General features: G+C 40.2%; 1 protein-coding gene across 1 annotated transcript in view; it reads left to right on the top strand.

Annotated features, from left to right (window-relative positions):
• Positions 1 to 3,617: 3,617 nt before the first annotated feature.
• LOC311153436 (uncharacterized protein) overlaps positions 3,618 to 26,607 on the top strand; it is a gene marked incomplete at its 5' end in the record, with an annotated part of 328,822 nt that continues 305,832 nt past the window's right edge. Inside the window, 2 exons of the mRNA XM_084205340.1 lie at positions 3,618 to 3,734; positions 3,874 to 4,493. Coding sequence (XP_084061466.1) covers positions 3,618 to 3,734; positions 3,874 to 4,493 — 737 coding nt within the window. The remainder of the gene's footprint in view (positions 3,735 to 3,873; positions 4,494 to 26,607) is intronic.

Genomic DNA, 26,607 nt, shown 5'->3' with positions numbered 1-26,607 from the left:
GAATCTGTGAAGTGGTTATCACACCTGGGCATGATTGACAGACCTTACCATACTCAGGTGAATGAGACAAAAGCCTAGACATCAGGGACAATCAGAGAATCCCAAACTGACTGAAACAATAAATACACTTATTTCCATTTATATGCAACAATATTATTTTAAAAATCTATGTATTGGCCTGAAATTCACTTTCTAACTTACACTGATAAAATAAGCATCTGCACAAACCAACAGCAAGGACGGAAAGACTGGCATCATGCCTCTTTCAGATATATGACTGACATGCACCATTCAATTGATCCTTGGTGATTCAGAAAGAATTTTTTTATTACATCGAGAAGAGAAGAGAAGAGAAGAGAAGAGAAGAGAAGAGAAGAGAAGAGAAGAGAAGAGAAGAGAAATTTCATTTTGAATGGACCTACAATGACCATGTAGTCCAACTGCCTGACCAGTTGAGGGATGACAAAAAGTTAAAGCATTTTATTAAGGACATTGTCAAAATACCTCTCAGACTGACAGGCTTGGAGCATTGCCCACCCCTACGGGAAGCCTGCTACAGTGTTTGACCACCCTTTCAGTAAAGAAATTATTCCTATTTTCCAGTCTAAACCTCTCTTGACACAGTTTTGAACCATTCCCACGTCTCCTGTCACTGGGTACCCAGGAGAAGAGCTGAGCACCTCCCTCCCTATGTCCCTTCCTGAGGAAGCTGTAGAGACCAACAAGGCTTTCCCTCAGCCTTCTTTTCTCCAGACTAAACAAACCTGGAATCTTCAGCTGCTCCTCACAGGACATGTGTTCCAGCTCCTTCACCTTTGTTGCCCTCCTCTGAATGCATTTCAGGACCTTTGCATCCTTCTTAAAAGATGGAGCCCGGAATCACACACAGTATTCAAGGTGATGCTGCACCAAAGTTTCACCTCCTGTTGGCTGCAGCATGGCTTTGAGGGAACAGTGCTGACAGCAGTGGAGATCTGCAGGCATCTACAACAGATTGAATGGAAGCAAGGTGCTCTGTGGCTGGGTCTACCCTGCAGAAGATCAAATTTCTGCTAATTTCAGATACTACCGACTGACAAGGGGTCATGGTGGCCTGGTTCATATTCCTCAGCAGTATAAGGACATCAAACACAGTGCCCAAACTGAAGTTTTTATCTCTCAGCTTTGCTGCTCTGTCAGCATACAAGATTTGTGTGTTTCATAATGAACAAAACAGAAAGTCTGTCTTCCTCTGGACAGCATGAATGAAAACCAGAGGAAAGCTCCCTGGCAGTAACTGTTTGCAGCAACAGTGACACCCTGAAGCAATATAATGACCTGTGAGGAAGGATTTGTTTGTGTCAGTTTAGATGTTCTGTCTTCTTCTCTCAATAACCTTTCTGACTACCTTTGAGTTATTTGAGCAATTTAGACAATTATCTCTAATGCAGATATATCGTCTTCTGGAAAAAAGAATTTCTACAGGAACTCTACAGATAATAAAAAAAAATTCCTGATTTTAACCTTTGTCATCATTCCCATCCACTTAAATGTATGTTTAAGCTGTAAAAATGTTTCCCAGCATGCAAAAGGCTTGAGTGCCAAGTTATGCTTGCAAATCAGACATTAAATATGCAGATCCTGTGACATGGAAACTGAAACGTACATTTTACAAAGATATGCTGGCATTTGAACATTTTGTATTTGGGTGTTCTTGAACACCACCAGTGTGTGTGCTTTTCATCGCTCAACTATAAAGCATTTCATCAAAAAGGGGTTTTGGTTTTCTTATGTTTTTGGTTTTGTTTTTAATTGGAATAAAAAATAATAGCTCTGTGCAAATTTGGGAAAGTCAATAGGGACACAGAGCCATAATTGACAGTAAGGACCACCCTGATACTGCTGGGCATAGAGCAGCTAAGGGAACTGGAAATGGCCAGAGCCTCACACTGCATACTGAATGGACCTGTGGTTTGCAGTAAACTGACGTTTTTGTAACAGTGCAAGATGATTCATAAATATTAAAAACCATTGAGAGTTCATGTAAATACATGCTAACTGAGATGGAGTTTCTTGAAAATGAACTGAAATTAAAGAAAATATTTACTAGCATAATGTGTAAAACATTACCCTCACTTTAACCTATAAAATGTTTTCCCAGCTTAGTTATTGCAGAAATCAAGACCCAAAGTATAACAAAGTTTATTTCCAATGTCTTTACTCCCTTTAGTGTGGCTAAGAATAATTCTGTATATATTTGTTTTTTTTTAAAAAGAGAGACATGATGCAAACCCTGTAAACTTTTGGGTTCATCCTTTATACTGCTGAACAATTTGGCTCAAGAAGAAACCAGAGAAGAAATGGGAAGAAATCGAACCTACAACAAGACAGAAGAGGATCTTCTTCCTCTGATTCCTGTGAGACGCTCACTTAAAGAACTACAGGTTCTTATTTTATTTCTGCTTCATATGAGAGGTTTGGAAAGTTCATTATTTTTCCAGTTCCAGTTTCCTGTAAACCCAGAGCAAGCACCTTTTATCTTGAGGGGAAAAAAAATTAAAATTAAGAATAATTAATTTTTTGTTTCATTCTGAGGATGTATTTTTTTCTATTTAATTTAGCAAGGATATTCTGGTTCTAACCTAGACTTGGGTTCAAAATATTTTACCTCTTCCTCTATTTCAGCTGATAGTGAGTGCAGAGATCAGCCAGAGCACAGAGGTCACTGCTGTATCCCTGGGAGCTCCTGTGGGAGTGCTCCAAAGGCACCTGTGAGGCCAGAGCCACGCTGAAGGCAAATAAAACTAGGCACTCCACATGCCTTGCTGATGGTTTTGTTCCCCACCATTTGGCCACCATGACCTGCTCATCAAGGCTGCCTGCAGACCCCCCACTGGCAGCTGGTTCACACAACATCCTCTCTGTGGGTACCCAGGAGAGTGTTTAGGAGCAACCATTTCAAACCCCGGTACCTCCACAACACTCATTCCAGATACCTTTATCTACTGCCAGCTATCAACAGCCAGCACTAGTGTGAGTAAGCATCTTCCAAAGCATCAGTTTACATCCTGGAACATACCCTTTTACTATTTACTACATCTATTTACTGTATGTACTTATGGAGTAAGTATGCACACTTACGGAGTTTGCATACTGGAGCGTATCCTTCTTCTATTTACTACATATGCTTATCTCAGTGCAGCAGTGGTGCTGAAGCACAGCTTGTGTATCAGTTGCAGGTTATGGATCCAACAGCTTGGTCTGCATTTGCTCTCATCATTTATGGGACAATGCCAATTCAAAATCACAAGTCATAAACAGACATATTTACTTGCAGTTGCTAATAGCACTGTAGATAGAAATAAAGTACTTTTTAAAGCTCATTCACTTATCTGCACTTAAATTCTCCATTTTTTCATTTTTGTTCTTTTCTACTTCTTTCAGTCTAAGCGATGAAAATGTAAAAAGGTGTTCAAAGTTTTTTTTTTTTATTTATCTGCCTAGAAACAACTTTAACAGGATTTATTTTTAGTTGCAAAGTATTCCTGAGGGTGTCAAGTCCGGTAAAAATCTTCCTTCAGTAACATGTACATGTTTTCTGGATTTTGTCAGCTCTTTGAGATAAATGTGACCCGCCGATGGTCCTCATCAGCAGAATGATGCGAGTCGCTTCCATTTGGACCAGGAAGGAAAATCATCTGCTGGCGCCGCTCTCTGTGAGCCACGCTTCTGTGTTAAAGGCACGGCTGAACGCGGTTTTACTACTTTTGACACGAATAAGTGCAGTTCTCATCCTCCCGGCTCGTTACTGATGCTCTCCCCACCGACACCGAGCGACGTTGATGTGCCGCTGATAAGCGGCGTGCAGCTGTCAAAACGCCGGCTGCCTTTCAGCAAGCCCAACTTTCGCTTCGCAGCCCTGAGCTCCCTTTCCCCGCCGGGCGCCGCGGGACGCGCGGCCGCAGCAGCGGGGCACCGCAGCCCGGAGGGCGAGCCCGGGTCCCGCACGGACACCGCGGGCGGGCACCGCGCATCCCCCGGCCCCGCACGGGCACCGCTCCCCGCGCAGCCGCTCGGCTCGGCTCGGCTCGGCACGGCCGCGGAGAGGGCGAGCCCCCGCCCGCCGCCGTCCCGCCCGGCGCGGAGCCCGCCCGCGCCCCGGCCCGCAGCGCTGGCGGCGGGGGGCGCCCGCGGGCGGCGGCGGCGGGAGCGCGGGCGCGGGGGTGGCCGAGGAGCGGCGGCGGCGGCGGCGTGAACGCGGCTGCAGAGCCCCAGCGAGCCGCGGGAGCGCCGCGCCCGCCGCAGCCGCCGGAGCCGGGCGAGGAGCGAGCGCGGCCGCCCGGAGCCGGCCGGAGCCGCCGGGAGCCCCGCGGGGAGGCAGCGAGGGGCCCCTCGCCGAAAGCGCGAACACCCCCCACACCCCCGCCCCGCCGCCTCCGCCCGCCCCCAGCGAAGAGAAACAAAACACAGCCCCGGCACCGCCACGCTCTCCCTCCTTCTCCTCTCGGCTTTTGGTGGTTGTTTTTGGGGGTTTTTTAAATTTATTTTTTTCTTTTAATTTTTTTTTTTCTTGGGGATTCTCCTCTCTCCTGCCAGACTGACTTACACGTTCTTGATAATTTCTCTTCCCCTCATTTTTTATACTCTTCTCCCTGCTTCCAAACCCTGTGTCTGTGTGTTTCAATACTATCACAACCTCTGCTAAAAATAGATCTTTTTATACCCTTCCTCCTCTCTGACCCCATCCAACACCCCTTGTTAAGGTGAGTTGTGTCTTTTCATCACTTTTTTCCTTGTGTGTGTTGGTTTTGGTTTTTGGTTTTGGTTTTTTGGTTTGTTTTTTTTTTTTTTTTTTTTGGTTTTGGTTGTTTTTTTGGTATTTTGGTTTCGGTTTTTTTTTTCTTTTTTTGTTGTTTGTTTTGTTTTTTTCCCCATTTAGGGCAGGTTTTAGGGAGGAGGGGATGTGGAGGAGAGAATTTCACGGGGAGTCAGGCAAAGCCTTATTTTGCCTTCTGCAGCCTCAGCATCATTCCGGACTGCTCCCTTTTATCCCAAGGATGTAGCTAGCTGATGAAAGTGGGGAACTACTCTTCCTTAGCACTGCATGCTTGGGAGCCACAGCAACAGCAGGAAAAAAAAAAAAACAAGCTTCTCCTTTTCCCTTCGTCCTACCCCCCACTCCCTTCCTCATTCCCTCCTCCTTGCTGTGTCGTTTATTTGGTTGTTTGGATTTTTTAAAATATTTTGGTGAGATGTTTGGTTGAGATTTGATGGTGGGTGGTTTTTTTGGTTTGTTGGGGTTTTTGTTGTTTTGTTTTTTTTCTTTCTTTCTGTGTGTATGCTTGTTTTCTGTTTTGAAGCAATACACAGGGGACTTGGAATGAATTGCATGTAGTGCCAAGGGAGCTCTGTGTGTGTGCACGTGTGTCTTGAGAGTGAGTGAGTGTGTGGGTGAGTGTGCAAAGTGCTTTGTATTTTGTGTCCCTGGGATGATGAGTGTTAAAGCTACCAAGCAGTCCCTGTACACAGAGCAAGGAGCACAGCAGGGGCTGCTCAGGGAGAAGCTGGCCAGGGATGCAGAAAAGCTACAGAGATCTCCATAGAGTTCAGTCCCTTGTGCTCCAGAACATCTTTCCATAGATCATTACTGGCACCTTCAAGGTGATGGATCCCATTCCTCTCCTGGCTTCTCAGGAGAGAAGTGCAGAAAAGGAAAACTTTACAGCTAATGAGAAGGAATAGCATTTCTGTTCCTCCAGCAGCCTGAGACAGTGTTATTCCAGGGATGAGTGGGGAAGATAGGAGTTGTGATCCAGAGTAAATGGATCGTTTGCTGTTACATATTAGTGTTCAGTGAGAAAAAGAGACATGAAACATTATCAGTTTGGTCAGCCAGCAGAAACCTTGGAGTCTGGCTTACTGCCCAATTCCAAAGTTGTTTTAGACTGTTTTTCAATCTTCAGAAAACTGTGCCTATTGATGGCAGAAATGTGTTTTTACGGTTAAACAGTCTATTATAAATCTGCTGGGGAACGATTTATTATTCAGAGGCAATCAAGTAATTTATATGTTTCATGGATTTCCCCCAAGTCTTTTAGTGTGCCTTCAATTATGTATTTTACCTATGTGTGTGAAGCGGGGTAATATAGATTTTAGTTGCATTTTAACAAGGTGTTAAGGCATAACTTGCAGGGTGCCATTTGCAAAGTGTCACTTAATATGAAGCAAAATAACAGCCTCTAGCTCTTTTTCATGGATTTTTCACATCTCTCTTGTTTGTTTCAAAACAAGCGGTGATTTTGCTTAAGAACTTGTAAGGAAAACTGGCTTCACAATGGTACACAGTTTCAGATATTAGCTCAAAAGTATTAACACTTGTCTGGCTGTGAGACTTGGATTTACTTATAAAATACAAAATACAAAGTACATGAAAGAGCACTTGGTATACATGGTTTTCTAACAGGTTGAATCGTTTTTGTATCTAAAAGTTTACAAATGAGCTAAAATGGTTGTTATAATCTGTGTTTGGAGGCCTTCATGGACACAGGAACATTAATGTTTCCTGTCTAGTTAATGCAATTCCAAAATATCCTGTCTTTCCACATGCTGCATAGATAACGCTCAGTAAAAATGAGCAGTCATGGAAATAGTCTTGTGCTATCAAGGGACATTTCATCATTTCTTGTTAGCCTAAATTAAAATATTTTACACAAGTTTGCCTTGGAATATTTTTTTTTCTGCTGTGGCTGGCTGATTGTGGAAGTGGGAAGCATGCTTTGAGTGAGATGTGACGTTCCTAGCTGTGAGGGGAGAGACACCTGATGTGCTGTGTACATCATTCTTGAAGGGATGCAGGGTAAGAAAAAGGGATGGAAAACGAGCACAGTGCACTGGCAGTTTAGATAAATAAATATGGGTGATGCATGTCAGCTTGTCATCTGCGGTTCTGCTGAGCCCTGACTTCTGGCTAAACATATTTTCTTGGTAAGCACTGCAATGTGATACAATTTTTCTGGTTTGATAGAGTTTGCTGTTAAAATCACATGTAGCACAGAACAGTTCTTGTTCTGTAGATAAAAATCGTGCCACCTTGTTTTAATCCACAGAAGGCTGAAATATCCACTACTCCTACTGAAGTCTCCAGGAGTTACCTGGGATCAGCACTCTTCATGATTTTTTATCTCACCCTGTCAGGATTTAGGATATTTCCAAAGAATGCTATTGACAACAGATCTCATTTTGTTTAGATTTTACTTTGGGTCCATATTGTATGTTTACAGGTAGATATTGTCTTTTACAAGAGCAACAGTAAAATATATCAGGAAATGGAAAACTCTTAACATCGTTTTTCTCAAGCGCTTTTAAAGAGAATTCTCCTGGTGTCCCTTAACTGTTTCTGGAAAAGCAGTGCTCACTTCAAAATCTACACACTAGAAACCTTTAGTTGGTTGCTTATCTGTTGGTGAAAAAAAAATAGAATGTTTGTACACAAAAAGAGCAAGTCATGTGTTTGGGGTTTTTTTATGACAACTGAAAGACAGGAGTGCTTTCAGCTGGGTATGACAGTGTTGAAGGAAGGTTAATGTTGAGTTTGATCTGGGGGTTGTTCCCATTGGCATGAGTGACAACACACCAACACTTAGCTTATTCTGTAATGTACTAAGCTAGATTAAACATCTCTTTAACTTTTATTTTGAGATTTGGATATGGCATCAAACCTTGGATTTATTCACTTCTAAAGCCTTTTCTGTTTGTTTGTTTTGTTTTTGAAACATCTTTTAAAGCTGTGAAGGTCTATAAACAAAGTAGTGGAGTGTTCAGAAGTCACTCCAACTTTGTGGGCATTATTGCTGTGAAAGTAAGGTGGGATTTCTTTCCACTGCTAACAAAGTGAAATTATTTTCTTGTATTATTGCACCTTGTTATTCTGCAATGTAAGTGTAAAATGCTTAGTCAAAGGAGTTTTTATTCAGTGCATATGGTGGTTCCATAAAAGAACGGAGTATTTTGTCTTGTCCTAAATTACAACTACCCATCAGGTCCAGTCACATTTTGTTGCAGGGCAAAGTTGCTGTTCCGTTTGGGTACACTTATCAAGGAAACTGTCTTGATGAGGGACTTTCTTAGAGTTTTAACAAAGTAAATGAGAAGTAACACAGAGCTGCGTGGTCATTTTGGGGCTGGGGTGCAGTGGTTTTGTCTGTATCCACACAGAATGAAATCGCAATATACATTAAAAATTAGTAGCATCTGAAAATATTAATCCATTTTTCTCTTCAGCCACCTCTTTCTTTACTAGTTAAAAATGGCACTGTATGTGTATGTGTTTCCATTCGAGTGTATATTTGTAATTTTAAGGCGTTTAGATGAAGTTAACTTAAGCAAAGATGACTATTTATTTGCATTTTTTTCTGCTAGAAATACAGTCTTTATAATAAAATAGGTATTTTTCTTCTGTTGTACTTGCTTATGCATAGAAGAAAATTAGTATTTTCCTCCTGAGAAATGTGTTACTCTGAAGAACCAGATGCTGAACAGATCTACCAGCAGTTCCCTTCCCAGTCTGGGTGCATGTGGATGAGTGTCAGAGGTAACAGGTGCTCAGGCATGGCAAGTAAAGGAAGAGGGTGGCTCTCTGCAAAGCAGGAGCTCTAATGATCTGGTGCTGCAGTGGCTGAGATGTTCAGGGCTAAGAGAGCCAAGTGCTCCCTCACGCTTTACAATATAAACTCTGTCTTGTCCTTTGCCTTCATCAGTCTGGTTTTCCCTTTATTAGATAGGGACGACTTAATTACAGTCTGGTAGGGCTAACACAGCTCTCTGATGACAGCTGTTTGTAGGAGGTCAAATGAGAAGTAATTCTGGAGAGGGGTCTCCAGCTACAGTGTTTCTTTACAGTATGTTTTTATTTACTCCAGTCCTCCCTGGATTTGCATCCAGCTATTGTAACCTACTTGCCAGGGTAGGCTGGAGGTTGTTCTGTGTTCAGAAAGTGTTTGTAGGAAAGGGAAAAGAATGTTATCATTAACTTTAGACAGCACAGTGTAACTGCCCCACCAGTTCTAACCAAATGCAAGAAGAGCTGTGGCCCTGGAGCTAAAATGTTCAGAATTTGCTTGATATAAATATGGTATTTCATGCCTCATGAGGAGAGACACCTTTTTAAAAATCACTCAAAGGAAATGCATTTTTCAGAATGAGTTTTACTCTAAGTCCAATGGTCACTCATATTCCAAAGAATCTGCTAGGAGCAGGGCAAGGAATTGCAGGTTAAAGTGGGGTGAGGCCGTTCCTCCTACTCCATCCACTGCTGCAGCTCCATGGCAGATGGGTACCCGTTTCAGCACTGCCATTGCATCAGTGACAAAACTGAAATTTGGTTTATAGGGCGATATACATAATGCACTATTGATTCCTGCTAGCTGGCAAGGATTTTAGCAAGGAGTATGAATCCAAAAATTTTGATTATGGATCTTGCAGCATCTGACTTTGTCATCTATGCATTAGATATATTTAAGTGATGTGAACACTTAATCCAAGGAAGCAAAATGCTTGTCTTCTGTAAATGACAGAAAAAATACTTAATTAGTTCATTCATTTGGCCTTTTGAGGTGCAGATGGTTTAGGACTATACATTTCTTGATTACAATTTGGCTCTTGGTTTACTTAAAAATAGTTGCAGAAGGATTTATTATTAATAATTTTTGACAGGATCTTTTGTGTGCATTTTAAAAAATCGTTTTATAGCAAGGTTTTAGGGCCAACTCCAGAAGTCTGATGAGAAATTAATCCTCTTATTTAATAGTAGTTAATATAAAATTTCATTAATTTAAGTGACATGTTGTTGTGGTTTAACCCCAGATGGCAACTAAGCCCCACACAGCCACTTGCTTACTGCCCCACCAGCAGGATGGAACAGAGAATCCAAAGAGTAAAAGGAAAAACTCATGGGCTGAACCAAAGACAGTTTAACAGGTAAAGCAAAAGCTACACACACAAAAAAAAAAGAAAATGAGGAATTCTTTCATCACTTCCTCTGATCTGGCAGGTGTTCAGTCATCCCCAGGAAAGCCTGGCTCTATCTGCTCTAACAGTGACTTGGGAAGAAAACACCATCATTCTGAACATCCCTCCCCTTCCTTCTTCCCCCAGCTCTAGATGCTGCACATGATGCTGTATGCTAAGGAATATCTCTTGGATCAGCTGAGGTCAGCTGTCCCTGCTGTGCCCCCTCCCAGCTTCTTGTGAACCCCCAGCCTCCTCACTGGTGGGGAGGGGTGAGAAGCAGGAAAGGCGTCGACACTGTGCCAGCACTGATCAGCAGTTATGAAAATATCGCTGCATTATCACCGCTGTTTCCAGGAAAAATCCAAACCCCAGTCCCATACTGGCTCCTGTGAAGAAAATTAGTTCTATCCCAGTGAAAACCAGCACATGTATATAGTGGCATAGTCTGTTTCAAACATGCTGGCACTTTACATACAACAGCATCTTTTATAATTAGTATCTTTAATAATCTGGAGGTCCCATAAAGATTTTTTAATCTGCAATCAAAATTTGAAAATTTTGTGCAAATCAAAGTGGTAGAGTTCTTTGAGGTCTAGTAGAATAAAGCACCATGACTATATGATTCTCTTACCAGTCATACCATTGCCATTCTTTCACCTGGTGAATTCATCAAACATCTACAAGCCAACCTTAGCAGCTTCAGGCAATAGCTTGAGGTCATGATGACTGCCTCAGTAACCTTGAGTGCATCACTATTCAGAGACAACGCGGTGAAAGACAGGGAACATGAACTGGGAAGGAAATAGGATCCTGAGGTGGGCTTAGAAAACCCTTCAGGATAAACAAAAAAGGCTGTCTTTCTGAAGGTGAGGACAAGTACCTGGCCATGATGTTCTTCCAAGCTTCTTTGGACTTCCTTGCCTGACAAAATCTGAGTGTTTATTAGCAGTGCAGAAGCCTAATGCAATTTTGTAGAATCATAAAATCATAGAATGACTTGGGATTGAAAAGGATGTTAAAGATCATCTGGTTCCAAACCCTGTGATGGCCACCTTCCAGGCACACCTCAGAGTAGATCAGGTTTCAAATTTGTATAACTCAGCTGAGGCTGTAACAGGAACAGAAAGGTAGAACTTAGCAAATGTAAATACTTGTTTTTAAATAAGGATGTGAATGGTTCCTTCTCCTGTTGAGATATCAATGGAAAAGTGTGTTAAGGTTTATACATTTTGACTTACAGTATTGAATGGGGAACAACTTAGGCTATAAAAGTATGGAAGTTCAAAGTTATGTTTTAGCTTTCACTTAACCATTACAGAGGCATGGTCAGTGTCTCAGGAGTTCTCATTGCAGGTCTTAGAAACATCTCCTAAAGTGGCACTGAAGGTGGGGTTTGTGCAAGGCTGTTCCTACCTGTAAAAAGGGATAGCAGAGCTATGGCTAAATTCAGCAATTCCTATTCCTGTTAAATAATTTCTTGACTGCAGTAGGATTTCTTGCCTAAGTGAGAGACTCCAAACAGGCTGGTAGAACACTGACAACAGGGAAGGTGTGAAGTATCTATTATTATTACTTCAGAGAATCTTATCTTGTATGAGATGGCTTGTGTTTCAGGCAGTCTGCATAACTAAACCAAAATTCCTTGGCACTTTCATTTGATTTCTGCAACACGACACTGCTTGATTCCATCACAGGATGAAATAAATTGAGAGTTCTTTCTAAAATCTGAGGTCTAAATAAAGCACATGTCAAGTATAGGAATCTTTTAAATATATTAATTCTATATGATAAAAAAAATATAGTCTTTTAGCTGTATGTTTCTGGTTGTCCATCTACGTGCAAGAAATTATTTTGTCTGTATTTGGGTTTTCACCTAATATAAAAATATTTTATGAATTCTAGAAGCAGAGGGATACTTCATTGGTTACTCTTTACATGTCAGAGATGAGGCACTGGTGAGGCACTGGAACAGGCTATGCATAGAAGTTGTAGGTGCCCCACCCTTGGAAGCATTTGAAGCCAAGCTGGATGGGTCTTTGAGCATCCCTGCCCATGGCGCAGGGATTAGAACTAGATGATCTTAAAGATCCCTTCTCACCCAAACCATTCTATGTTTCTGTGCCACAGACATCAACTGATTAGTCATCTCAGAAACCCCACCCTTGGGTTTTGTAGTGCACAGACAAAATATTAAACAGCAGTAATAGTAAAATAAAAGACCAAGAGAAGGTAATTTATGTTCCTTCTCTTTTTTTCCAGTTAGTTTTCAGTGGTGATGTGGGGTAGAAACTAGAAAAGAATTGTAAATGTGACTTTTCCTAGCCACCAGCTTAGTTTTAAAGCTGTATTTTGAGTGGGGATAGGTGCCTGTGTTAGCATTTGGGATTGGCAGAATTCTCCTGCCTGGCAATATGGAAGAATCTGGGAAGAGGAGGATTTTGATTCTTTCGAGTCTGAAGGTGAAATCTGCAGTGCCATATGGATAATATCAGATCCTTCACTCCTGTGAGATCTTTCCAGTATGTATTGCAAAGGCAAACTCACGCTTGATCTTCAAGGCTGAAATCTTAAAAGCAGCTTCTAAATTTGCACTCTCATGCAGATTTTGCTTGTGTGTGACACATACAAGTGCAGCCTAGAGGTGTAAGCAATGTGAGGCAGAATGAGGGGTAGTAGAATGTATGGAACCAAAGAAGTTTTTAAACAAAAGGGTAAAAAAGTACCTGCATAAGCAAAAATTAAAAAAAAAAAAGGTAAGTGTGAGGGAGTCTTTAAGAGAGGATGGGAGAGGGAAAAGCATTGCTCTGGGATGGAATTAATAAGATTTAACAGAATGTGAGATAAAAGGCACATAACAAATATCAGAGATTGGAGGCTGGATTGGAAGAAAGCACAACTAATGTTAGAAGGCGAAATTGCAGGCTGAAAGGGAGCTGTACACTGTCAGTTTAAAGTATAGTTTCAAGATTAGCTTAAGTTGGTCTAAATTCCAGCTGCTTCTGCAGAGGGAGTCCTGCACAATCCTCCTTCTTTCCTCTGAATAGTGTGCTGCAACTGGTAATATAAAAAAAAATTTAGCCCAGTCAGGTCCTTGATCCATCTGACTAACTGCTCATATTAACACTACAGCTGCCTCAAGGCACAGTAAGAGGCGTAAGAAAAGGCAGCATAAAATTGACTTAGGCTGACGATGGATCTGTGCTCTTGGTCTGAAAGTCCTGGTGAGATTCTGAGTTATAAATTATTTAGAAGAGAGTCTGGCTGGGAAGACATGGAGTGGTAACACAATGGAAGGAAGAAGCCGCCTGGGACAGTACTTAGAATGAGCAGTTAAAATGGCTGCATGCAAAGGAAAAAAGATGTTAAAAACATCTAAGAGGCAAAATAAAGCATTTAAAAGTCACAAAAAGAGAGTATGTATGTTGTCTTTGTATTTAATTCATGGGCACACCTGCTGATGCAGCCTTTAATGACAGGATCAAGGAGGGCATTTTTCCTACTCCTCACAAGCAGCTACACTGTCCCTCATGATCCCGGTGGAGCAGAGCAGTGCCTGTGACCTGGGGCTTGCTTCACCTCCTTGTGTTAGGAATGACAGAGTCTAGTGCCCAGCAGTCCCACTGGAAGCTTCAGGCTCCCATCCCACATCCTTCATGTGCATCTCCAACAGAGGCCCCCAGCATATTCCATACTGACTTTTTATTAACCCAGTGTTTATGGCTCCCAAACAAAACATTTTTCTGCCCCTTTTATCTCAGAGCTGCACCTGCAGTCTGCCATACATGTACAGAATATGTTACGCTCACTTTTAAGTGGTAATGCATGATTCAAGTTTCTCTTGCAATAAGAAGAAAGTATATAGAAGGATAAAAGAAAATTCAGAATAAAATGCCTTCAGAGAAAAGGAGGAAAAGATTAGAATATGTTTTGTAATGAATGAAATATAAAGCTCCCAGGTCTTACTGGTTATCTTTTTAATGATTTGTTTTAAAATATTAAATGGGGACATTAGATTATGCAGGAATACACAGACACATGCTAAACCACATTATGGATTCCATTCTTTAGAAGAGAGTTTTGAAAAAAAAGCAGTTTACCCAGCCCTGTGAGAAATAAGATGCAGGCAGATGATGTCATGCTGTCTAGACTGGAATAAAAGATGAATTTTTAAAAATTTAGCTAACTTAAATAAAATATTTTGAAAGTCTAAGAAATCATAAGTGCTAGATGATTATCTTAGATTTTGCTTTGATCATGTTCTGTGGGTTCTGGTGCCTTTTCATAACATTTTTTAAAAACTTTATTTTCTCCCTTTAAACATACCTATAGAGAATTGTATGCTTATAAGAAGATATGACTGATTCTTCTGGGTTATGCAGTTCAGTCCCTTGCTTTTGCAGCCAAGATGTCATACAATTCCTTTCATGTACTGATCAAACTCCTTCTTACAGCTATTTAGGGAGTTTTTTACTTCCCATACTCCATTTGGAGGCTGTTCCAGTTTTCTGGTTTCTTTTCCCTTTAAATATGTTCATGGCCTGCTTTTATTACTTTGTTTTTGGACTACCTTGAGCTGTTGTAGTTGAGCTTCAATGTAAGATATTTACTGACTCAGAGCGTGGAGCAGTCCTGCTCGCTGCTGGACTTAAAAAGCAAAGTTCCTGTTGGACAGAGGCCAGCTATAGTGATGACTCCTAAGTTCTTGTGAAGGATAGATGATGGTGTAGAGTTAGGCACAATAGGTTTCTGGTCATGCTCCTCATTTATGGGTGACTAACCTTACACCAGATTTCACTATTGACCTTCAGAGTGCAAATGATATGTCAAGAGCCTTATCCACATTTCTCTTTTGGGAGGTTTGATCTTCCAGTGCGCAGTGCTCCGCGGGGTTTTTTGCAGACTCATTTTCATTTGGCTTAGTTCTGGTTTCTCACTATAAATAGTTCAAGTAAAACAGAAAGAATCTTTGTTTGTAGTTCGAAAAAAAAGTCCTGTTTCCCCTTTGGATTAAATTTCAGGTGGTGAGAGTTGAGTTCTTAACATTTACACAGATGCAATATTCTAAGCATTAGTCAGTCTTTCAAATAGGAGGTAGCCATTATGCTCTAAGCAAAGTTATTTTAATATTGGACTATATAATATTCTTAATCAAGAATGCATTGGATTTCATGTAGCTTTGGCACTCCGTTACTGATAAGTACTTCATTTGGGAGGCCAGAAATTACTAACTTTTGATTCTGAGCACATCTTCTGGCTTTAAAATTACTGGTAAAGGGAAGATGTATTTTTTATTTGTGATCCTTGAAGTATAATGTAAATAGAGAAAATCAAGTGGCTGGCATTTGTACGTTTCAAGAATTTATTTCAAATAGCTTTCAGAAAGCTGCGGGTACCAACGTTGGCATACCCTCAACCCTGAGCACTTCATGCTGAGGGGTCTGGGCCCTGCAGTTTACGAAGATTGTGAAGGTTCTTGAATGTGTCCAGACGAGGCATCAAAGCTGGAATATCTGTCCTGTGAGGGGCAGCTGAGGACTTTGAGCTTGTCTAGTTTGGAGAAGAAGATGTTGAAGGGTGACTTTTGTTATCATCTAATTGCAGGGGTTACATACTGTTGTCTTCTTATAGCAAAAGTTTTATACTTTCTTGATGTTTCTTGGGGGCAGCTCCTCAGAGCACTGACTCCTCTTCACAAAGTAGCCAGCTGACTCCAATTCCCTTCTCTACCAGCCAGCCCACTCTTTATAGCGCTCTTCTTCCCCTTGGTTACAGCTGTGGCCTGTTAAGGTCAGGCCTGTTCCTAATCTTTGCTAATTGGCCCAGCTGCAACTCCTTAGGGGTAAGATAACTTTCTACACTATCTTTAATTTCTTATATTCTAGCTCCCTACAACCTTTCTACAGCTTCCTAAGAGAGAACATGAGGAGGGAGGTGCTCAGCTCTCCTCCTCGGTACCCAGTGACAGGACACATGGGGATGGTTTAAAACTGGACCAGCAAAGGTCATGACTGGATATGAAGAAGCATTTCTTTACTGAGAGGATGGTCAAACATTGGATCCTTATCGAGGTGATTGATGCCCCAGGCCTGGCAGCGTTTAAGAGGTATTTTGATGATAATGTGCTTGAACTTTTGGTCAGCCCTGAATTGGTCAGGCGGTGGGACTAGATGATTATTTTAGGTTCCTTCCAAGTGAAATATTCTGTCCATACACAATATTTTCAGTTTTCTATTTCTGTTCTTTTTCAAAAATCAATGACATCGAAGCTTTACATCATTTGCAACTTTAAAGTCATAGTCCCTTATGTATGAAATATTTTAAGCAATTATATATATTATTATGTTATACAGGTAGTTAGTGTTTACCTGAAATGGAATTATTGCACTTAACATTTATAAAAAACTACTTCTTTGCATGTTATTTGTCATTATTTTTCTGTTGGAAATTTAACATGGATGGATAAGATACAGTTGTATTTATCAGATATTTTTGAAATACCACAATAAGTAGTATTTACTTTGTCAGTGCTATAATACTACTACAAGAAGCAGTATCTAAAACAGTGAAATTCCACAGTGAATGAAGCAGCTGGAACTGTAACTCATATCAGCTGCCCAACACCAAAAACTCCTTTGAGCTTTCTCCTGGGGCCCTTGACATTTGCCTTGCCTGCAGAATGACTATGCATGTTATCTGCAAGGCATCAATCCATTAGTAATGAGCCACCTTTAATCCTGGTGTAGATGTCCTCTTCCTGGAAAAGGATGTGTGTCACAGCATAAAGATTTCTGTATACCTGTGTGGGCAAATAACTTTCCTCGTTGGATTTGTCCCATTTAACCTAGCAGGACTGCGGTTTTGAGTGCTTGTAGTAGTCAGCTGTGAGTCATATTTGTCCTGCAGACCTGGGCATGGAAGGGATTCAAAATCCATGTAGGGGAATAGATTTCCAGTGTGTGTGTGCGCACAAAGGTTGGGGCTGGGAAGGAACCTAGAGTCCTCAGCACTAACTCTGTTCATCAATTCAGGATGTTTATGCTGGCTTAAAAGAATGCAGCAAGGCACACAGAAGTGTTTTTTACATTGCTGTTATTAAAGAAAACAAATCAGAAAAAAAGAGTCCTCACAATTTTTTATTAAAAAATTAATTACAGATCTGAAAAAAAATATAATAATTATATGTCATGGCAGTCTCTGATCTGTTTTCCTGGGATGCTTTGGATGCTTTTTGATTTCAAATTTCTTTTTCCACATGCTGTTGCTATGGTAAGAATCAGCACATCAGGGAGAAGTGTCATAGCAAATAATGTAATAAAAAATAACCTATAAGAGCTTTGTATTTGATGGGGCAGCATAGGGACCTTAGTTTGGAGTTATTACTGAAGCCTTGTCAAAAGAGTTTTCAAACTGTGGGTGGCACCTCATTATTCAGGGATTGTTTTTACATGACCAAAGCAAATCAGTAAATTCAACCTTTTTTTCAATAAAATTGCATTAACTACAAATTAATTCTTAACTTCTTTAGAAAACAGTAGGTCTTCCAGAAATCAAGAAGGGAAAATAAAATGAAAAAAAAAAAAAAACCAAGAAAAAATAAAAGGAAAATGATGGGGCAATAGAGATGAAGCCAAGCAAAGAAAAATCAGAGTTTTTCAGCTTTTTTGGGGAGTATGGGAGGGAGGAGGAGCAGAGAGGAATGATGTAAACCAAGGTTTTCTCAACTTGACTTTTAGTAATCAAGTCATGACAAAATTGGATGAGTACAAGAACGTGGAAATACCAGCTGTGGCCTGTAACAGCATGCCAAGCTCCTACGTAGTAAAGATTGATCAAAGTAGTTGAGTATTGAAAAACAGGTGGCATCTTCAGATGGTTCCAGACCTAATTGCTGCAACTCCATTACCAAGAGTACTTGTGTACCACAGCTTGCTAAACAGAGCCTGCTGAAGAGAGTTTTGAATTTGCTGAACATCAGTTACCTATGTTTTAAATAAGCTTATCACAAGATGAGGCTGTGCTTTTAAAATAGCACCTGTAGTTACAGATTAATTAAATGCATGAGAAGAGGTGGAGAGGGGATTAGAGACTCCAAGTTCTCTGAGTCGCCAAAGACATGGGATGATGGACTCTATGGGAAGGTCAGGAGATCAAAGGGAATCTTGTATTCAGTGTTAGAAGAGAGTGAGTTTGCCACACAACCATTCTAACTTCAATTCCTGCAGCAAGACACTGGAGAAAAATCTGTGAGTGGGCTTCTGGTTCCCTCCAGAGTTATGGCCTTGGGTTATAGGAGACTCCAACCTAACTTGCCCATTTGATAGCCAGAAATAGGGAGACTGACCAAGAGAATTTAATCCAAATTAAATGTTTGTCACCACAAAACTGAGGGGCTTTTTTTTAATATGAATGGTTCCATCAAACCAAATGTTGCTTTGAACTGCCAGCTAAATGTTATGTAGAAGAGTAGGTCTGTAATATTAAACCATTTGAAATGGAAAGTATAAAAATATGTTTAGTTAGGAATTCAGTCAATTCTTCAGACTACAATGACTTCAGTTATTTTTCAAGCAGATACCTCCTCAGTTGCAGTCAGTGGCCTCATGCCAAGCCCAGCATCCATTTGGAATCATGCAGAGTTTGCACTTCAGTAGTGTTTTAGCAATGTGACAGGCTTGCCTTCAAATGTCCTGGCTGCAATTTGCTCACAGTAACCTCATTCAGACCCACCCATGTGTTTCAAGGGTTGGCTTTCTGCTGTTTAGCTGATGTTTTGATCCAACATACCAGATCTCACTTGCAGGATGGTTTGCAGACTCGCAGAGCAGCAAACTTGTGGTGAAGGTGCCTTCTTGGCAGCAGGGGAACTGGTTTTCTCTCTAGGAATGCTGCTGCTTGTTTGGTCCTCCTGCCTGTAAGCATAAGTGCTCTCACATAATGTGACAGCAGTGGAGTTCAATAACAGGAAGCAGGAGGCGGATAAGCTGTCCAAAAACTTAGACTTCTTGGAAAATCCCATTCTAACATCACTCACTAACTTCCATCAATATTAAAGAAGATTTTACACCAAAGACCTCTCTGAAAATCCTGCTAAGCTTCCGTCTTTGTCAGTCTTAGATGTGGATATTTCAAACCAGAGAGCAGAATTACTATTATTTTTAGATAGTTTTTCTGAAACACTGTTGGCAATGTGCTTCTTGCCTTCCTCCTCCCATCTCCTGTAACTCTTGTGTACATTCACTGATATCAGCCACATCTGCCAGGAGAATGTGGAGTTCAAAATACAATCCACTCCCTAGAAATACTTTCAGATGTGTGCCAGTACGTACGAGGAGATGCAGACTGTTTGTGATGGGCCCCAAGCCTTGACAGCTCCAGACCCTTGGCATGCTCCAATTGGAGGGGTCAGACAAGGGCTGGACCTTCTCAGGCAGCTAAGAGACTCGCAATCAACAGAAGCTTGTAGACACTCTCTGCAGTACTTCTGTTCATAACCCTGCCATGATAACCACCCACACCCTTCATGGCTACCCATGGCATTCAGGGATGCTTGGCACTGTGCAGACCTTTGTTTTCTGCTGCAACCTTTCTTAGAATTGTGCTAATTTGAATTGTTATTACAGCTTGTGGTGAGTTTTGGATAGTCATATATTTCACTAAATAGTTTATTTAAAATGCTTCTTTGAGAAGGATGTTGTTTTGAGGTTTAAAATGTGGATGGTCTGAATGAAAAGGAATGTTCTTCTTTCTAGTCCTGTTTTGAGGATGTCTTCTGACACATGAAACTTTCATTATCCTTTAATTATTGATAGGAAGCATTTTCTTACCAGCATAGCACTTACACACAGTGAAGTCACTTTTCAGGAGAAATTACTGCAAGCAGTTTTTGGATGAGTTTCAGTTTTGCAAATTGCTTAGGTTTTTTTTCCTCTGTTTTTTCTTAGTATCCCATAAATTAAGGCACAAATTATAAGCAAGATCATTATGCTGTCATGAATCACTCAAGTACTAATGGCCTAATGCACTAAGCCTTAATTAGTAATATTGTATTTTTAAAAAGACAATATTGTGAATGAAACCTGAGCATGCACTGTTTTATAACTGGGCTTCCCAGAAGATTTTAAATGGATTCCTCTCCTTAGTATCTTTTTAAATAATTGATATGGCCACTTCAAGCCCTTACTAGACAAACGAATTATTGGCTGCTGGTGACAAAATTTGGTTTGGGCGTAATAACTTCACAGAGACATGGCACTGCATACATCTGCTGCTCTAATTAGAAAGTTTGCCTAGGGTGCTTGTATCAGAAAGAGTGGGAAAAAATAGTGCTCCACAATCTGTTGTAACAGAGTGATTCCTGCAAAATTTGATTTATACAAGATTTCTGTTTAACTCTTTCACTTCTGCTGGAACATTCTGATGCCATTTTAGCAAATTTTATACAGGCAGGACAGTACTGGCCTTACCTGAATGGGCTGCCTGCTTGCAAATGCCACTTTTGTGTGCCAGATTTAGGGCCTGCATTGTTCAAGTGCGTTGTTCCACGGTGCAAAAGGCCACATCTTGTTGTCTTCTGTAGAACAGACCACTGAGACCATTGCTGCTGTGTCCTACAGGAGTCTGCTAAAGAGGCCTCCAGTTGCTCCAACCACAGAGAGCAGCCAGCAGCCATAGTGCTAAGTTCCTTTATTCCAGGTAGGCTCTCAGTTTTTGAGTTTTTAACAGAGAAAGGGAAAATCAGCACTAACAGCTTAAAATTAGTTTTAGTGGCGCAGTGATAGCCATATATTTTTGGAGGGAAACTTGTTAAGCTGGGACTAAAAGAAGTTGCTGTGAGATAATGATCAGGTGCATCTTGTTTAACCGGGGAACAAACAGCACTGGAACTCAAGCCCCTTCTTACTGGAGTGGTTGGAATTCGTCCAGTTGAACAGCATTCTGCTCAGAAAAATAGCTGTTGTTATGGAAAGAATTGATTGGAAGTCTACAAGTAAGATTGGCATTTCTTGTTACTGATTTTAATTTATCTGTTCACTGAATATTTCCTGGAAAATGATTCGTTTCAACAAATATCATGTGTGTTCCATGACAACACACAGCAGGAGCTTGGTGTCATGGAACTATAATTTATTGCAGCTTTCTGAAGAAAGTTAGTAGGCTTGGTGGAGGATGTAGAGAGCGAGATCTTGTTCTCCTCAGACCTCATGTAAGTTAATAAATAATTACAGTACAAGGAATTTTTAGGGCACTGAAAATAAAGGAAAGTAGAATTTAATTTAAAGAAAAGAAATCATGCCAAAAATGTTTATGCTTTGAAGGAAGTAAAATGTAGTCAGGCACATGAAATTCCCTGTTATCAACCAATCAGAATGTTTCAGAGAATAGATAAATGTCTCAAAGCCAGGTAAAAGTGTTGTGGGAGATGAAACTCTACTTTACATGTCCAATTATCTGTTCATACTGTGCTATTGTTGAACAGCAAAGAGGCAGAGCAGCTCTTAAGATATGTTAATGAAATGTTTATGAAAGCAAAATCCAATGTCAGAAATTGGAGAAATGTAGCAACCTGAGATGAAGGTGTACTTCGGAATATCTGTGGTTATTTTGAATCTTCCTTATCCAAATCTTTACAAAGAAATGATGAGGCAGTATGATGCTGACATACATCTATAGACACACAGCCTGACATAAGGATGGATTTAAATTTATTTATTCTACAATGTTATGCTCTCCCTTATCCAAGTATTTATGTAGGCTGTTAACTCAATGGTCAGTGTAACTATAAAAGTATTTTTCTTGTTTTCAAGACCACAAATGATGATGTTAGAATAGTATATAGAATACTTATACATATCCACAAATTTATGGATAAAAAGCATAAAGTCTTTATATTATTTCCAGTAAATATTCGGAATTTTCTAACTAATCAAAAGAAAGTGGTTTTGTTCCAGGATGTAGGGAGAAATTAAAAGGGAAAGAAGGAGAGGAAGCTACAAGTAGTTGTCATTTATTTGTTCCCCCAGCAGCAAACACCTAAAAATTAAAGAAATCTGATTGGAATGATGAGAGACTTTAGATCACCTGGAGCTGAAGTTAAGTTTATTTTCCCCAGCAGGTATACTTATAGTGCTCTATTTATGGGTATTTGAGGGGTTTTTAAAGTTTAATTTCTGTTGAACTGAAATATATGGTTCTAGGGAGGATCTCATAAGGGAGAACTATATAAAATTCCTCTCTTATCCTTCTAGATGACTTTTCCTTTTCAGTGGGTCGTTGGCTTTTATGCAGTGTGCTGTATTCGTTTGTGGACTAACTTTTGACATATGCATTATTCATGTTGGGACTGGTACAAGTTTTATCAATGATTGCAGCGTCCAAAAGAACATTAGGAAGAATGAGGAACATTTTGAATGCACTGGTACTCTACAGACTTGTTCATGTTGGGTATACACCAAGACTTTTTGCATATCCTTTCTCAATCACTCTTGATACACAAGCAAAATTGAATTAAGTACAGAATGGTATTTCAGCAGCAAAGATGCATTCCATTCTCATTTGTCCTGCTTGCCTCATCAGCCCCAAAGACCATATATACAGGCAGTTTCTTTTCTGCCCTTCTCAAGTCCCCAGGCAATGGTACAAGACCAAAAGCATAACAGAATGCACTTTTTATGCTCAAATCACTTCCTTGTTTCAGAAATAATCACTCTTCAAAAATAGAATTAAAAAAAAAGAGAAACAAAAAATAATTCAGAAGCTGATGGTCAAAAAGTGCAAAGGTGGCTAAAACATAAAATCTGACAACTTAGAGATATTTCCACGGTATCTTGTTTCCATGGGGGTTCAGGGGGCTTACATCTTTCTATGAAATTGACTTTCTGACCAACCAGTCCTGACCAGCCTGGTATAAGGAGAGGCCTTTTTCCTTCTCTGGGGGATGATGGGAATCTAATGGCAAACATCATCGTGGAAGATCTAGTCAAGCCAGAGAAATGAATGGGAGTAAATACATTTCAAATCACATGTGGGAAAAACTGCCACTTCCAAGTGCAAGTTTGCAAGCTTTGATTAGTACTGGAAAAGCTTTTTGGTCAGATATTTTCATGGGAAGCAAGTTTTTCTGCCAGCAAAGGGTGGGAAAAAAGCAGGTGAAGGTGGGCATGGGGTGTTGATCTCCGAGGTATTTTTCTGTTGAGATGAGTTTCTGAAACAAAGTATTCAACCTTGTGCCACAGCACCACATGAGCAGGATGTGGCAGAATGTTGTCATAGCACTACATGATCAGTATAAGAAGGATGAGCAGCCAAAACCCCAGCTACACATATTTTTGGGCACCTGTTAGCAGACAGCAAAAGTTCCTTGGATTTTATCTGCAGCTGTGACAGAGAGCTGAATGAAATACAAGGCTTGCAAACAATAAGGAAAAAAAAGCACAAAATATTTTGAGTGTAATAGAACTATATGCCAGCAGGCAGCGGGGACTCACAGAATGAGAGTCTTATTAAGTTGTTATGTACGTGTTCATACATAGAGATATATAGAAAAAATACAAGAACTTAGATTTTTTGTGGTGTTCTAAGCAGAAGTCAGTGCTTGTTAAAAAAATAAGGTAGTTATTTTTTATGCCAGATGACCTAAAGGTTGGATGAAGAAAAATAAAAGTCCTGCTAGGTGATTCTGAAACGATCCTACAATACTTATTTTTTAGGCACACTGTCTTAACCAGTACCAATTTTGAAGTTACTGATTTTTGATAATCCTCTGAAAGTGCCCAGTGAACAATCCTTTGTTAAAGCCCTGTCACTTTTTTGCAGTGCAGCTTATTGCAGGCTACAGAGCTGAACTACAGACTGGAATAATCTCTAAGAAAATGGCTAAGATCTCAGTAAAGTAGCTCTCAAACAGAAATATTAGAAGGAGATGCAGGGGGATCACTCAAAAAACCTAGTTGCCTTATTCTAGTTTGTTACTATTGTTATTTGCACATGCTGCTGCAAATTATACCTAGACTGAGTTGGTACAATTTGAGACATGCCCTGGTCTCAACTATTTGTTGTGTAATAAACGTCATTATCTTCAGCGTGCCTCCTTTCCTTTGGTATAAGAATAAGTTGCCTATGGAAGAGTATAGGAGACATTTTGATATATTTTCATTATCATTTCTTTCAATGAGAGCTGCTATCCTGCCTGGGGTCCTACAATGTCCCTCCAATATTTGAAGCATATTTTCTGCTGGTTGGAGAGTAGGTTGGGTAGTCACATTCACATGAATTGGGGGCTTAATGAATAAGAGTTCCTCATACAGATGCTTAAAGGAATATTTCCTCCTGAGCTTGCTCTTGTGAGATTTATTATGAGGAAGACTAAAGACGGTTCCAGGCCAGTATTTGCTAAGTGCTCAATTACAACTGAGATTTTTTCAATCTGCTATCTGCCTAGATATTCACAGTTTCCACAAAACTCAACCCCAAGAAATGCATGTAGATGTGCAGTCACTGTGTGCTTTTTTTTTCTGCAATGATATAGCATAGAATGCACTTGTGTTTTCTGTGTAGAGAATCAGGTTTGAATTTCCTTATTCAATGCCCAGTGTAGTTACAGTCTTCTGTGGTTTTGACTTTCACTGTAGAACTTCTCACAGACAGCTTTACTGGTGTTTTATTATGAGTCATGGTAGTCTGCTGGTCTCATCTGTTTCTGCCTAATCTCTTCTGAAAATTTTAAAGAAATATTGAGTTACCTTTTTACTGAAAGTTTAACCTGCAGGATAAAATATAAAATATTATTAAAATATTGCCATTCAACATGATTCAGTCTAGCATTTATATTTCCTTGAAAATCCACCCCAATAGCTAACATTCAGAAGCGCTGAGGTTTCTGACTCTGTGGGTAAGCTCAGTGTTGAAATCCCTCTTGTTTATTTCACCATTTTGAACACTAACATATTCCACCACAAGGTCTCTCGCTGCACAGAAATATTTTAAATAGCTCTGTTAGAGCAAGTTCAAAGGATGATCTCTCTGACATGCATTCTTCAAAGCAAGACTACATTTCTCTGCAACAAAAAAAGTGTCTTACCTCTTCCCCTTCCTACTGTGAGTTGTGCCAGAGCTGTCATTTTTTCAGTAGGGATTGTTTATAAGGACCTATATTCTGCTGTTCAGCACAGTAGAAACCCTTGAGTTTTCAGTTTCAGTGTATAAATATTGATTTTTGTACCTCACCGGTTTTGTTAGTTAACTCAGAGGTTATAGCATTTTTTGTTGAATGAATGTCTTTAAGAAAGTAAAATATGACCCTTCCTGAAGACTAAGTGCTTGTTTCAGAAAGTCTCCATTTAATCCCAGCAGCTAAATGTGGTCTGTTTGGGGTGTTCTGTCTTGGAGCTGATGGGTTTTGTTGTTTAAGAAAGCCCTTGTCAAAAATGACCACAGAGGGCTGTTTGTGTGCAACCTATGCAAAATTTACATATAGAGTTAAAGTCATCAAAGCTCTTGTTAGATGTATATAGCTATTCTTGATGCATTTCCTACAGCAGTTTGCTTAATTCTTTCAACATATCTTTAGATTAAACAGAAGTATTATTCCTCATTAGAAAGCACTCGATTTTGAGGGACCCTCTTGATTTCACATTTCTGTTTTCAGTACTTCAAGAAATTCAGAACAGAGGATAAGTTAAAACTGGGAATGGTCCCAAACTTTGATCCAGTGAAAGTGCTCTCCATAAAAAAGCCTTTATAGCTAGTTATCCATGGAAAAACTGCACTTTGAACCTCAGGCTCATGCTGTGGGATTTGATTCCTAGAAGTCATATTCGTGGCTCAGTGACCAACCTTTGCTCTCTCTCCTGTGAACCTGACTTCAGAACTCCAGCCAGTTGGAAAGCACTTCTGTAACCAGAATGAGAACAGCCTCAGGCTTGCAAAGATTACAGATAGAGGATATTTGGCAATGTGAAAAACCATCCTCACTGGTGTATATTTCAACACTACCCTGAAAGCTCAGTTTTGCAGGTTGTTGTGCATTGCTCAGCCACCATCAATTTCTTCTGAAATCAGTAGACCAAACCCTCAGCTTCATAAATCAGGGAAACTGCTGCTGTCCCAAAGATATGCTTGATTGCTACACAAAAAAGTCACAGCAAGCCTGAAGATGGTCTGAATTTTCAGGTCTGTATATTTTAAGTCTTCAGTTCTACCCAATGCTTTTTAATACTAGGAAACCTTTCTCCTCAAATAGATTTGTGGAGTGTTTTGATGCATAGATCAGGAAGTTCCTTTATTTTTTTTTTCAGAGAGTAGGTGTTTTTTTTATTCTTCCCCATAAGCATTGTATGTCTCATTCCTCCTCCACTGATTAGTAAGATGTGAAAAGCCACCTCTGACTTACCAGCAATTCTTCTTTCAAGTACCTTCAGATGACCTTTGCTGAGCAGCACCAGTTGTGCAATATAAACAGGTGGCAACATCTCAGTTACTCTGTGCAGGTAGTCTCTGCCTCAGACTTGATGAAGTGAAGACTTGGTGGTGTTCCCCCACAAATACAAGAAACAGATCTTCATTGCATTGAGGAGACTGTGGAAAAAATGGAGAGAAAGTGAACACAGCAATTCCCATAACTCA

This window comes from Fringilla coelebs (genome assembly GCF_963513975.1).
Source record: "Fringilla coelebs genome assembly, chromosome: 1".
In the NCBI taxonomy this organism is placed as follows: Eukaryota; Metazoa; Chordata; class Aves; order Passeriformes; family Fringillidae; genus Fringilla; species Fringilla coelebs.
Note: the sequence above shows the minus strand (reverse complement) of the source record. Positions and strands in the feature narration are given on the sequence as shown.